Source organism: Phymastichus coffea, unplaced genomic scaffold, assembly GCF_024137745.1.
Source record: "Phymastichus coffea isolate CEN01 unplaced genomic scaffold, Cenicafe_Pcof_1.1 PCOF00119, whole genome shotgun sequence".
In the NCBI taxonomy this organism is placed as follows: Eukaryota; Metazoa; Arthropoda; class Insecta; order Hymenoptera; family Eulophidae; genus Phymastichus; species Phymastichus coffea.
This window is the reverse complement of record NW_026706930.1, coordinates 543,904-557,876: the sequence shown is the minus strand read 5'-3', so window position 1 is coordinate 557,876 and position 13,973 is coordinate 543,904. Positions and strand designations below refer to the sequence as shown.

Sequence of the window (13,973 nt, the reverse complement as noted above, 5' to 3'; positions counted from 1 at the left end):
TACTGAATGAAAAAAAAACCAAGAAAGGGAGATAAGATATATCAAAGTAAAATATTCCATTCTTTTTGATAATAACTCTTTTATTAATTTCTTATTTATTCAATAAAAAATCAACCAAAATATGAACCTCATCTTGGAATAGCATGTTTAAACATCAGATTATATCTCAGCAATCAGAGTCAATACCCAACAGGCTTAGCTTATAATTAAACCGATTATGCACTCAAACTCGTGCGTCTTTGGTTAATTTTATATATACATATTTTTTTGTAGGATATAATTCATCGTAATATAGGTATTAATGATCTATTGATTATTTGATTTTAAAATATATTTAGTTGGAAGATTTAGTTGGACAGAAGCTTCAATTAGTTTTGACCACCACGATAATTAATTCTCGGTTCGTTACGCATCATCTGTTTGTACTGGCCTTTGATAAGTTCCCACTGACTGAGTCTTTCAGTATGGACACCAAATTCGCGGCAAGTTTCATTGAATGCTGGTATGCAAAGCTCGAGATACGCGTGGTCAACGGTTGGTAGAAGATGATGAAGCGCGTGTGATCCAAAATACGTCAACACAAGGAATAGAGAGTCATCGACAACATTGCGATCACGAACGGCGTCGAGTTGCATTAAAGCCCAGTCTAAATCTTTTCTGTAATTGGAAATTCGATAATTTAGTAAATAAGTGCGTATTCAATCAATTGTAATTATGGAATACAAATGGTATCATGTTCCAAAATAACACAAAATATTAGAATATTATTTTTCGAACAATTTGTTGTGATGATATTTTGAAAAGGAACAAAATTATTTCCAAATCCGTAACTATAGTATCTGTTATTAACTCGATATTGAATGAATGAATAATTCTGCTTTACTTTTACCTGTAAACATCACCGTCATGAAATATTTCCGGGTGATGATGTGCTGCTGTGAATCCAATAAAAGAAAAAACTAAACTAGAAACTATAATAATGCACAGCCAAAGTTTAACAGCCTCGAAAGCTGACGAAGCAAAAAAACACATTAAAACTGGTATAGAAAATGGCACTAAATCACGGACCTCAAACTTCTTCCATAAAGCATAAGAAGAGTAATATCTAAAAGCACAATCGATTTAAATATTATTGATATACTTCTCATCGTAAACAAAATATAAATTGTACCTTTTGATACCATTGCCGAACAAGGTAAAGAAATACAAAGGAACATGAACTACTAATGAGAACAGACGATGAATAGTTCGTTTTCCGGTCTTTGGCAAGAATTCGATGAAGGGCTCGATAACGTAAATCTCCATATCCCAAAGTGTATTCGCATACAAATGATGACTGAGACCATGTGATACTCGCCATTCTTTTGACGACATGAGAGATAAGTCGAAGTACCACATTCTAAAGTTGTCTCTCATGTGGAAAAAATTGTGTCCCGCGACTGCCGTCCACGTCAAGAATAGTCCTGTAAGAATTTAACAAGTGTGATTAATAGATGCATGTCGCTTTTAAAATGTTTAATTTTCAAAATTAGAATTTTGCTTTATTGAAAACGACACAAAAATTGAACGTTTCGTTGTATTTTTAATTTGCACGGCATGTGTCACGGAACTTCCCTCACCGAATTACATTGTAACGTCACATTACCGCTTATGATAATGAGGGGCCAAGACTTAAAAACAGCGACGGTAACCGCTGAGAGTATTGTTAGTAAGAAAAGAGAGTCAGCAATCAACTTGGACCGTGTGGATGGTTTGTGGTAATCAACATTTTTCAGTGCTTCTCGTACTCGCATTTTAAACTTTCGATAGAATCCATTTGGCTCGAATGTGAATGGTATGGAACGTGGTGTCACTGCTTTCCGAACGAAAAACTTTGGCAACAATCGCTCAGCTTTGTCGGACAAATGATGAACCTGTGAAGAAGAAAAAAGCGTTTATTTTACCCTGGGTGAAAATGGAAATTGGCTTATAGGACAAATTAATAGTCATATTATATGACGAATTTCATAAAAAAAAGCACTATTATTTCTTGAAATATTAATATTGTGTGTACGTTCTCGGTTTTGTCGATCTCATCATTTTACGGGATACAGAAACCTAAAAAAACTTGGGCCCATGACGCTAAACATTACTATGGCCAAAAGAGGGCACAAGTTAAAATTGGAAAATGAAGAGCGCGCACTATAAATGTTCAATGGAAACGTTGTTCGAAGATCAGAAAATATGATTTTAATGATCAAAATTTTTTTCATGGAATATTGTGTATACTACTGAATAAATTATTTCAATACTGTCGATTTAACATACCTCAAAAGCTTCAGTAATGTCGGTGCCTTTAGTCATGGTAATCCATTCAGTCCCTCCCGGATGATTTTTAACGAAATCTTCTAAATCATAGAGACAATCATTAATTCTCCAGAAGCCTTCTGCACCGTCGTCTTTTCGTCTTCCTTCGAGAAAACCAAAACTAGTTCCAAGGAAAGCGTTGCGGCCCGATGGGTATACCAGTCCGGGTACGCTACTCTTCAATTCAACCATTTTAGTGGCTTTCAGGTCTGTAAATATTAATTCTTTTACATATTGATATTGATATCCTATAAACTATTTCCTTCACTTTGTTGGCTTGGAATTTGTATATTTTAAAAGAACAGCATTCGAATGCTTATTTGTTTGATTAAAAAATACGACTAATTAAAACAACTTATTTATTAATTATACTAGGCCAGGCATCTTCTTTTTTACCTTATAACAAATAGCTGTATAAGTCCGCCTCGAAATTTCGTATTAAGCGCAAGCTGTATGCACTATAATGTATCAGAACGATATATGTACGATTCAATCATAACAAACATTAATTATAGAAAGTTAGTAGATATTTTTCGTTACAATGACCTACTTATATATTTACTAATTGCAAAAATATAATAGTTGTTTAAACAAGGAAATCTCGATAAATTAAAAAAAAAAAAAAATTAATTAATCGAACAACTAATATCTACAGTGAACAATATTAAATTACACACTCACCGTAACTCCATAAAGATCTGACTTGCAAATGTAAGACTTTTAAATCAATGGCTGATTGCTAACAACAGAGACATAATTTTTATGTAATTTGCTGTCAGTGAATGTTTGTCGAAAAACCGAATTCGGACGGTAGAAATATATCTACTCACGATTGCCGATATAAGCGTGAAGGGGCTCTTATGCTTCGGAAATCTCGAGTAACAGCGTCGCAGTCAGCCTTTGACCTCTCGACATATGACGTTACCATTAATTGTCACGAGTAAGAGGAAAGTATAGCGTAGTTAAGATATCGCGTATCTACTGCGCTATCCATTTTTGCAATAATTTTCATTTCTTCTACGCCACATTTGACGTTATCCGCGCACTCGGAACTTTCTATCGTTGCATATTTTCACGTGTTATTTGGTAACTTGACATGCATTGTGTGTATGATGATTGACGCAAGTAATTATTTAACTATCGTTTAACAAATAATTTCTTCCAAGAACTCGTCCGCAATTATGCAATTATAGTGCATACACGATATGCTTGTATGTTGATGTACCCTGGTCACGTAATCTGTCGAATCCTTGTGAACGAAGAAGTGACATATTTTTTGTTTTTTTAGTACATATATAAACATTTTTATTACAGATGAGCTATGTATTTCCGACCTCTCAACTAAACCGCTTTTGCAACATTGACAGAAAAGTGGTCAACAAATTCGACGATAACATGAATTTATTGTTATTATTTTATGAGAAGCATTTGTAGCAGTAATATAATCTACTTGACAACAACCAAGTTTAAGTAAATTTCCAGAGATCAGTAACAAAGCTCATCACTTTTTCAAAATAACTTTACGATAGTTGACCCTTGGATTGATACGTATCATCTGTCGATATCAGGCCTTGAAAATTTGCCACATTGTAAAGACGCTCAATATTTTATTGTAACTTATTGCAAGATTGTCAATAATAAAAACGTAAAATCTCCATTTATTTTGAAAAAAATTAAAAAGAAAACATTGATACAAATAATTCAATGTTGCACAAAATTCAACTCTTCTGTTGAGTGAATCTAAAGTTAATTTCAGAATAAACAATAAATATTTATATAAGAAAGAAGGATATTTCATTTATGTCGCAAATACTTCCAAATTTCTTTTCGAAATAAATCTATTTCGTTCGCTAGCAATAGAACTACATAATACGTTTCTAAATGTTAATGTTTCGAAAAAAACATCAATGTTTTAATATTTATATGTCCATGGATTTTCTTTCATTGTCATTAATTTGCATTAACAAATATATTTTTCTTTTTCTATTTGAGGAATGAAATATTAAATTAATTTTAACTTTTACATGCATTTTAAATTAAATATTGAAAATGATTCCTCCTAGGTTTCATTTTAAATTTAGGTCGAACGTAAACTGCAATGGAATATACATAATCAACCTTCAAGTGAATTAAGTAGATAAAAATTAATGAAGACAAAAATGTAATCCTTCTTGATTTTTTGAAATAATTGTATGTAAAAAGTGTTGAATTTAATGATTGTAAAGTCGGAATAAAAAATGAATTAATAAATTATTGAACTAGAAAATGAATCAATAAAAAAATGAACAGTATAATTGGTACCTTATATTTAGTAAAGCTTCGTCTTGTAAAGAAAAACATAACATTCAATGATTACAACTCTATTAATAATAAAGTAAGTAAATTTACTTGTATAAACTTACTGTAACTAAGCAGTGCGCTGAACACTCACATGTCAAGCTAAAATGTGTAGTAAAATGATTAATTATACTTAACTAAGTTCTTTCAAGTTTTCTAATATGATTCGACTTCTTTATCTGATAGATTCAATAAAGTTTTTGCCAGCAAACATTTTCTTTTTAATATTTAAAATGATATTTTTTTTACAGAAACTATTACAATATGCCGTAAACAATTATGAAAATGACAAAAACTAAAAATTTAATCAAATAATTGTAGGTTTTGATAATATAAGTTTTTATGAATTTTTATCATTGTCTTTTGTAGAAATGATGTTTTTCTGTATACTCAAAAACAAAACAAGCTTAAAATCGAACTTTTCACTTATAAAATAACTCCACAAATAAGCTATTCTAAATATTATCGATAGGTTGGGATTTCTAAACTTAATAAATTAATATGATGTAGGATAAGCATCAACAGATAAATTCGAAAGTAATTTTAAATAATTTATTGTCAAAAATATTCAAAAGAAATGCTATAAATATAAAGAATTAATAATTATCAGAAAATAATATAGATATCTTCATACTACGTGGAGTCAAATTCAAATTAATAATAACATTATATTGTTCATTTCTAAAGCGTAAATCGTTTTAAAACAACACTTTTCTGTACCAAGTACAAGTAATACGACATATACACATTATAAAATATAAAAAAAACATAACATCGGTAATCCACAAATATCTCGAAAATAATCTAATGGCAGTTTGAATACCTTCAACAACTTTTCTACATTATTAACTCATTCTAAGTTCTTAATACTTAACTGATTAAGACATTCCAAAAATAAGTAAATTTTTAATGCTTTCTAAAAAAATTTGGTAATATTCTGTTGAATCGATCAGAGTTATTCGATATTTCACAGTACTGAAAATTACGAATGTTACAATAATGTCAAAAACCAACTAAAAGAATCACAAGCTGGAATCTTTAAAAATAAAAGTTGTTCTTTCATTCGTTAGCTTAGTTGCGATTGCATATTTATGTTAAGCACTTTTACAATAAAAATATCGATTAAACAGCTGTTGTGACAATATATTGAAAAATAATAATTGATTTTCATTTACCAAACGCATCCAAAACTTTAAACAGCACCGCAACGAGGCTACATAATATCGACAGTATATCGAATAAATACTGGTGGCAAGAGTTTAAGTTTGCAAAGCCATAAGTCGCAAAATTAAAGTGACCGCGAAAACTTGCATCAGACTGTATATCGACTGAGTACTGGCATTATTACGAGAAGGTAATCGGTTATATTTGTTCTCGGTGTTTTTCGACCAAACTGAGTTGGTATGCTGCGTTACCTCAACGGAGCAAATTGTACCTTGAACGGCTTCTCGTACTGTTCCCGTAAGGATACGATAGTTGTAGTCGTTAGGATCCAGCTGTTGGTACATAAAAGTTGGTAGACGGTCCGACAGTACCCATATCGTTCCGTTGCGATCTATCTGAAATGGTTTGATAAGTCAGTTAGTTTTCGACAAATTATTCAAGGATATAATAACATTCATTTTCTCGTAAATCATGAAGAATAATTTCCAACATTGAACAAAAATAAAGGAAAAGTCTTAAAATCACTCTATCGCGTTGTTGTCACTCGAGCAATTAGCTCTCAATGGACGCGTGACTTCACAAAAACAATCAACTGGGGTTCGTATGTATTCATTACATACCTTCAAATCGTTGGGGAAGACCATTGTGACATTATCCATGTAGACGCGTCCCTGTTGTTGTATGGTGTATTTGTTACCGGTGCGCCAACACGCGATCGCATTAAGATTCGTCAGTGCGTAAAACAATATGCCACTCGCAGGATCGAGGAAACTCACGCTACTCTGGCCATTAGGTCCTCGCGAACCCAATACTTGGAACTGATGGAATGACTCTGTGAATGGATAATCAAATCGTCATGATCATTTTTATGATTTGTTTAGCATTCTTTGTTATATAATAATCGTAATAACCGTTGCGCAACCTCGCGCAGAGCTATCAAGATGAGATCCAATCGAGTCACCTACTTTCGCAGAATTTAAACGTACCTGAAGAGGTGACTTTCTCGGGGTCGCGAAGAAGGCGTGTGCTCACTGAAAACTCCATGGTACTGGTCAGCGGATGAAAGTACAGAGTACTGTAGCCATCGTTGGTTGGTGCTAACGCCATGCCAAATATACCGTCCGACCAGTGGAATGTAACGCCGGCTACGTTGAACTCGCCACCCTGTAATTTCAAAGTAATTTAAATAATAGCTCGATATGTGTACTATACCTATTATATATATACACCTTTAGTTTACCCAGTTGACCGAATTCCCGTTATTCTAACTAACTGGTGGTTTTCATACTTGCGCACTCAATTGATTAATTAACTTGTCATTTTGAAAATACTCTTCACGCGAACTAGCAAATTTCTACGGAAATTTGTCGAGATGCACTAATAAGAGCTATATTCCAAATGACCGAAAGTTATAAGTTAAAAACTATGCTCTCGACGTAAATTACACAGTCGATGCATATATTCACACCGCATTAGCCATAAATCTCATAATCATAAACTCATTCGCGTACAACACACACGCGTGCGCGCGCATACACACACACATACACACACCTACTTTCTCCAAATCGGCCCGAAAAATTTTTAACGCGTTGGAATTTTTCTAAAGTTATAATGGACTAATCATAGTAATGAAATACGATCGGGACATTATAATAAGGCCATGCAGAATCGGTTAAAATTACCTTCACTTTCTCAGTGAAAAAAGTAAAATCGGCGTTAATAATCCATTCGGTCACGGTAGATAGAATTCTATGAGGGGAGAGAACTCAACTTTCTCACTATATCCTTCTTGCATTACGTATACATCTGCACTTACTAGCGTTAATTTACGAGGCGTACAATTAGCATACATACACTTAATTGCACAGCAGTGTCAATTGTGGTTAAAGCGAGATCTCTCGTGAAAAACTGGCCCTAATTAACGATGAAACTCATTAAACCGAAGCAATGAGTAAAGTTGACGCGCGCGAAAGACAAAAGGGGGAAATATCTGAATGTCCATTGAATGCTCGGTCAGTCGTAGAATTCGCGATCGGTCGCCTCGGGATGCGAAGTTACTTCATTGACGCATAATTAAGTCGCAGCTCCACTCTTAGTGCTGACTTGTCGCATAATATCGGCATTGCTCAGTAGTTGCGACTCGGTGCCGTTTACCATTGGCAAACCGTTTGGCAAAAGTAACGAATTTCAAAACGTATTCGCGTCAATCATACAGGTGCGCTTATTTAATTGACCAGTGACGGTCGATCTGTCACGGTTTCGAAACCGCGCGTCGGGCATTTCTCTCTAGTCTTTGCCCTCGACGAAACGCACTTTTCACCGCGGGAAAGCAATACGCCGTGAACTTGGAAGCAAACGCGCTCGCGCTTCTCTTTACCCTCGAGAGCACATTAATGCGACGCCCAACGTAGCGTCAAATGAAAAAGCAACCACAAGCAGACTTTCTAGTAGCTTGCGCACGCACCTGCGGATCCGGGTGGAAGTAGTGATGTTTAATTAGCCAGGATTTAGCCAATCGCCAGGAGTAGACAACAATGCCGGGACCGCCCAAATCGCCCAAGTAGGCAAAAGCATCGTCGCAAGTGTAATCTTCAACGGCGATATTAGCGAACAACGAGTCGGTGGTACGCTGATCCTCGGGAATGTTGAACTTTCGTAGCAACTGGTCGTTGGTCAAGTCGTAAATCAGCAGTGCCGGTGGTACTTGCTGTTCAGGCGAGCCAAGAATGTCGACGAGACCGGTGTCAAGGACCCACAGTCGATTGCAACGATCGGCGCGTATTCGGAATGGCGAGATTATCTCGGGGAAGATACCACCATTACCACTGTATTGATGTGCCTCCCATGATGGATAAGGTATCAATGGCGGCGATGTTCGGGAATCTATAGCGAGAAAACAAATCGACTTTCGTTTTTACGTTTTCGCGTGTATTCGATAAACCGACGTAAATATATCAGATTAGCCGCTGGGATCTACACCATCCTTGCCAAGACCGGCGTCATTCCGTGAATTTCAGTGTACTCGCGAAAAAGTTGGAATATTTCATTATACAATCTAATTACAACGTATGCGCATTCCAATTTGAAATAGATCGAACGTAGAAGTATAGTGCGTGATTAAATTCTCTGTCTCGCTTTCAATGAATGTGACTCATTGCTCTCTCTCTCTCTCTCTCTCTCTCTCTCTCTCGCTCTCTTGATTGACTTTATCGCGACAAATACATCGTATTGTTGCAATGCAAATCAGTTGCTGTCGGCGGAGAAATTATTGCAAGACAAAAAAAAACATGCAACATGTCGATAATGCGTCGTATATCGCGGAGCGCGGCCTTAATTCCCAAATGTGACTCATTGTGATTTCAAAGAAAATACTTGTCACTTTTCTTGAGGAAAAGGCATCTTAGGAATTTTATTTGCAATTGCCCGGTGAAAATATCGCACAGATAGCGCTCTTACCGTTGACCTTGATGTAATTCAAACTTGCAACAACGCCCCGTCGCCATCTGGGCACGGTAATGAATAATCTGTCACCGGCCACTTCCAACCCCAACGGTAGATTGTCCTCTAGTCTGTACTCGGGGAAAAATCTTTTTACATCCTGGCTCGGCCAGTCAAATTCCATTTGCTTCCATTGATACGCCACGCGTAAATGATCGATCCCATTGACAGTTGCGATGACGACGATCGATAAGATGGTTAATGCACGCAGCCCAGGCGATGACATTGTTTCTTCTTTGAATTTCGGCAAAAAAGTGCGGCTACATTCAAGAGATTCACGACTGACTAGGTAATAATGCTGTAACTACGTCAAAAGAAAAAAAAAAGAAAAAAGCAAGAGTTAACAAAGTTTTATAGTTGGAGAAAGTGGCGAACAGTTGTCTTTGTAATGCAAATGTTCTCGCTAGGCTGGCGACTGATATCAGGTGACCGGTGTTGAAAATTAAAAATTTTTATGCCAATTCGCTTTTAATTGATGCGTTTGTTGAAGTTTATCCGAAACTGCTACTCAGAGCTGAATGACTTTGCGATTGAAATGGAGACATTGGGTATTTAGGATTTATGTATCTAGCTCTACGCTATGTTTCACGAAAAGCGGTCGCAATGAGAACGATCCAATTTGAAATTCAGTTTACCTTGAATCTCAATTTACCATGAAATTTGCGATTAAATTTAATAATAAAGGTTTTTTCTGGATCAAGATACCGTCCGTTGATTGACTAACTCAAATTAGTATGACGTTTCTTATCAGACACTGGAATAGAAAATAAGCCTCTCCTAGTTACGACGATAACGGCATATCCTAATTTTTCGTTAGGTCACTCCCAGTTTCCCATCACTAAAGAGTAAAAGGAAACTCAAGAGATCCCCTCTGGAGCGCAACGAATGTTAATGCTTTCGAGCGAACAGGTTGACGAACCTTCTCACGGCGGACATCGGCGGACATCGGCGGACATTAGACACGCGGCTATTACATTGACGCAATGTCAGTTAGTTATAACGGTGCAGTGAAGAATTTCGACCGAGGAAAATCCTAATCTCCGAGAAAGTGTATGCATACAGCGTCGAGAAGACAAAAAAATCATCGATTGGTTTTTGCTTGAAGAAAGCCGTTCGATATTATACTGCACTGCGAGTGTCAAAGCGAGTAAAGCAAGTATACACGCATTTTGAAAGAGAAAGTGCTCGAGCACACGATACACACACACATGCACTCGTTTTTCTCGCTTTTTTTTGAATACACAAGAGCGCTCTATTACAAGGATAAATTTATATGTGGTTGTTGAGCAACGACAATAAAATCTTTCTTATCTTTCCAAAGTGTGACCTAATTTTGATGATTTGTCAAGGCCGAACCTGAGCGCTCCTTTCTTCTCAGCAGGTGCAAAAAAGGCTCATATCTATGCGATGTGTACGTTATCGATCGACCGATCAATTGCCTTTTCCGCGTCTGTGGAGTTTGTCTTCGAAAGGATACACACTCGACGGAAAACCCAACGTCATTATTTTATCGGCGAACTTGCACGCGAGGATTTCTATTTGGAGCACGCAGCTGAAAGTTGCGCGCTCAATATGTGCGAGTACTGGCATAAGTATAGAAAATACGGGTACTCCTTTGATATAAGTAATCAATCTATGCTTCGTTGGAGTTTAAGTTTCCATTGAAAAACTGCTTCGCATTCTTTCGTAGTAAAACGACCAACGTTAAAAATGTCGCGGAAAATCACCGAAATTTCGAAAGCCCACGTGTACGTACAGCTCGTGCAGTGGCAATCTCCCCAGAGGATAAATAAACGTACACTTTCGTTTTACAAAATAAAAACTACAAACTCCATCGCACTTTCCGAGAAAAAAAAGTATTCACAAAGTGACCAGCACAGCTATAAATGCGGGAACAGGTTGTTGCACGGCCTATCCACTTTTGTTTCGAAAACCCTGTGAGTATAAGAGGAACACTCGGACCTCACTTACGTCTTATAATAATTTAAGAGTCCCCTGCACGAGAACGTTGCCGATTCGAGATTCGGTACGATACGCGCGTTGCTCGCGCTCGGAGTTGACGCGGCACACTAAAGTCGCGCGCGAGCGGCAGCGTCGGTTCGGTCACTCGATCGCTCGGCAATGCGCGCCGGGGAATACCTACCTCCGTTCAAAAGGCGGGGCTTTTCGGTACAAGGTTTGTCGCTGCTGTTGCCTTTGTCAAAACCTTTTTTTCTCACCTCTCTATGGGTGACGAGCCACTTTTGGCACTCTGCAAAATCATCCGCGGCAACGATTTGTTCGGTACTTTCAATTGTTCTTCGCCACAATCGAGTCTAATTCCATTTGCAATTGCAGCTGCTAATTACGGATCAAATAAAGACGGTCGAGCTAGCTACTAAACTGTCGATTGAGGTGCTTGGAGAATGACCGATATGCTTGGGACGAGCTATTGTGCATAATTCACTGCCGATCATGCATTTCGTTGAATAAGAAACCTGTTTACAGTTATACATGTCTGGCGTTCAATTGCTCGGCGCGCGCATTGAAAGTGTCCTTTGAAAATCCATTTACACAGTCGAGTTATAGGATCCAATCGGCTTGCAATTTTTACTTCTTTTTGTTTCTTTTTTGTTTTATTTAACGACACAATGAAAGCAACGACCGGTTAAACTCGACCTTTAAAAACACATCGTACAAAAACCCAAACTTTCTTCGGAATCTAGTTCGAAATTCCGCTATCTCGACGAATGCAAATTTTATTGAGGTACTTTCGTGCGTGCGTCCGCTTCGACATTATCGCCGCTCCGAACGCGGCGCGCGTGCACTTGCACTTTTTAAGAAAATCATCGTAGCTGCACGGCGCGCACGAATCTTATTTCTCAACGAATCCGCCACGTTAAGTAATTTGCAAATGCGAATGTAATTTCTATTACGGAAAAAAGTCGTTCGCTCGTTTCGTATACAAACAATCCGTGACGATGCGCACGCACGCTTTCGTGCAATTCTACGACTCGTTTTATCAAACGATAGTGTATGCGCAAATGTCTTGTATTGCGAGCCGTTAAGTGAGTAAAATAACCGTGCAAAGCGACTACCGAGGTAACAGAAAAAAAAAACTATAGTCTCGATTGACGAATCGATTGTATAATTTTGTATCGCGGACAATTAATTTTTTGATGGTATGAAAAGGAACCTGGATTTTTATAAGAAAGAATGTGGGAAGTAATGTATTTTCTTATTTATTTATTTTTTTTTCAAATTGAATAGAATGTTCTATATATTTGAAAAACCACGACAAATTAAAAAATCTAAACTTAATAATGTCATGCAAAAAAATGAATCAGCTATTTTCGTAGATCGAAATAAAATGAGTGTCCTATTCGTTCAGCACAACAATCTTGTAAGGCTCAAAGTGACTTTAATAAAAAATACTTATTCGTTAACGAACGATTCGACTTTCATTACATTTTCTCGTTTTATACACTGTCCACTTTTTTCATCGAGTACGTATATATAAAAGGAAATAGACGACCTATAAACACAACCTAGCGAGTATGTTAGTCTCTCACGACTTGATCATTGAAGGACACTTACAATAATTTATGCGATTGTTTTGTATACTCTTGTTGCACGTTGTACTTATAGCTGGTCCGAACTATCGTTATCGTCAAAAAATTAATTAGGTGAGGAATTTCATAACGATCTTTGAACAAATATGCCTAAATTTTATAAATAGAATATTAACAATCGTCGATGCTACAAAAATATTAGCTTTTACTCGCAAATTCTATCGATCGGTTTGATAGAAAAAAAGATACAATTTGGATGAAAAAAAGCCAAGCGTGCGTGCGTGAAAATCGAATCCTTTACGTGAGAAATCTTATGTAAAGGCATTGTTGCACACACGTATCTGTGTTGCAAAGGATTCTGCCGGACCTTGGTGCCTTTCGATACGTTTATACTCATCAAAATGCAGAAACCTATCGCGCAAGTTATAATAGGCTACGTTGAGATCGAGGTTAAATCGACATTGTTTACAACGTAGTAATTGTATTTTTTTCTAAAATTAATGGACAAAAAGTACTATAAACATTCACCTCATAAACAAATCATTTTTCCTTCTAATATATCGAGGCGCAAACTATCGGAAGTATCATAATATTTCTCAAGGCGTCCAATGCTCGTTATATTTGAAATTTAATTGTCAAGAATGAGCTAAGCTCGTAATAATTACTAAGCTAGTTCAAAGTATGATATTTATAGACCATAAAAACTTAACAACTTTGTTAGCTGTCTGCAAATATATAAACGTCCTCCCGTAAATGCAACACGCCAAACACTACTTATGGCTTTCAATTATCCGTTGAAATATGTAATAAATAGCAAATCAATGTTGGCAATCTCCTCGAGAAAAATCCAATCTGATTCTCGAGAATCAGTCGCCATCCAAAGAATAAAATAAAATAAGCAAATGGCTCAGTGCTCGCGATTCACTTTTTAGCTCGTACACAAGATACACATTCTAACCATCCTCTTTTTCCTGCCAGAGGTGATAATCCAACGTCTCTCTCGCTTGCGTGCGCAAATGAGCAACTCGATCCTTTCTCGCGCGGTTTTTTCTTGGTCACTCGAGCCAAATACAC

General features: G+C 36.6%; 2 protein-coding genes across 3 annotated transcripts; both read right to left on the bottom strand.

Moving 5' to 3' along the window:
• Positions 1-45: 45 nt before the first annotated feature.
• Positions 46-3,169, bottom strand: LOC131671104 (cytochrome b5-related protein-like). The gene is made up of 6 exons (XM_058947295.1): positions 3,028-3,169; positions 2,308-2,555; positions 1,646-1,913; positions 1,172-1,463; positions 890-1,105; positions 46-657 (listed from the first exon to the last, which is right to left on the bottom strand). Exons 2-6 carry the CDS (start codon positions 2,536-2,538, stop codon positions 369-371), a joined length of 1,296 nt encoding a protein of 431 aa, XP_058803278.1. The 5' UTR covers positions 2,539-2,555; positions 3,028-3,169; the 3' UTR covers positions 46-368.
• Positions 3,170-5,939: 2,770 nt separating this feature from the next.
• Positions 5,940-11,414, bottom strand: LOC131671103 (protein yellow). Of its 2 annotated transcripts, none has more exons than XM_058947293.1 (6): positions 11,320-11,414; positions 9,307-9,652; positions 8,315-8,733; positions 6,834-7,011; positions 6,468-6,679; positions 5,940-6,242 (listed from the first exon to the last, which is right to left on the bottom strand). In XM_058947293.1, exons 2-6 carry the CDS (start codon positions 9,572-9,574, stop codon positions 5,943-5,945), a joined length of 1,377 nt encoding a protein of 458 aa, XP_058803276.1. In that variant the 5' UTR covers positions 9,575-9,652; positions 11,320-11,414; the 3' UTR covers positions 5,940-5,942. The 2 variants fall into 2 exon arrangements, with proteins under 2 accessions (XP_058803276.1, XP_058803277.1); XM_058947294.1 differs by having other exon boundaries at positions 5,962-6,238.
• Positions 11,415-13,973: the final 2,559 nt, after the last annotated feature.

Coding starts and splice junctions, on each gene's coding strand:
- LOC131671104 (XM_058947295.1), bottom strand. CDS start 2,538: ATGGTTGAATTGAAGAGTAGCGTACCCGGACTGGTATACCCATCGGGC. Junction 1,464..1,645: donor GCCCCTCATTATCATAAGCG/GTAATGTGACGT, acceptor AAATTCTTACAG/GACTATTCTTGACGTGGACG. Junction 1,106..1,171: donor TTCGGCAATGGTATCAAAAG/GTACAATTTATA, acceptor TTGTGCTTTTAG/ATATTACTCTTCTTATGCTT.
- LOC131671103 (XM_058947293.1), bottom strand. CDS start 9,574: ATGTCATCGCCTGGGCTGCGTGCATTAACCATCTTATCGATCGTCGTC. Junction 8,734..9,306: donor GAATTACATCAAGGTCAACG/GTAAGAGCGCTA, acceptor TTCTCGCTATAG/ATTCCCGAACATCGCCGCCA. Junction 6,243..6,467: donor TCTTCCCCAACGATTTGAAG/GTATGTAATGAA, acceptor AAACCATTTCAG/ATAGATCGCAACGGAACGAT.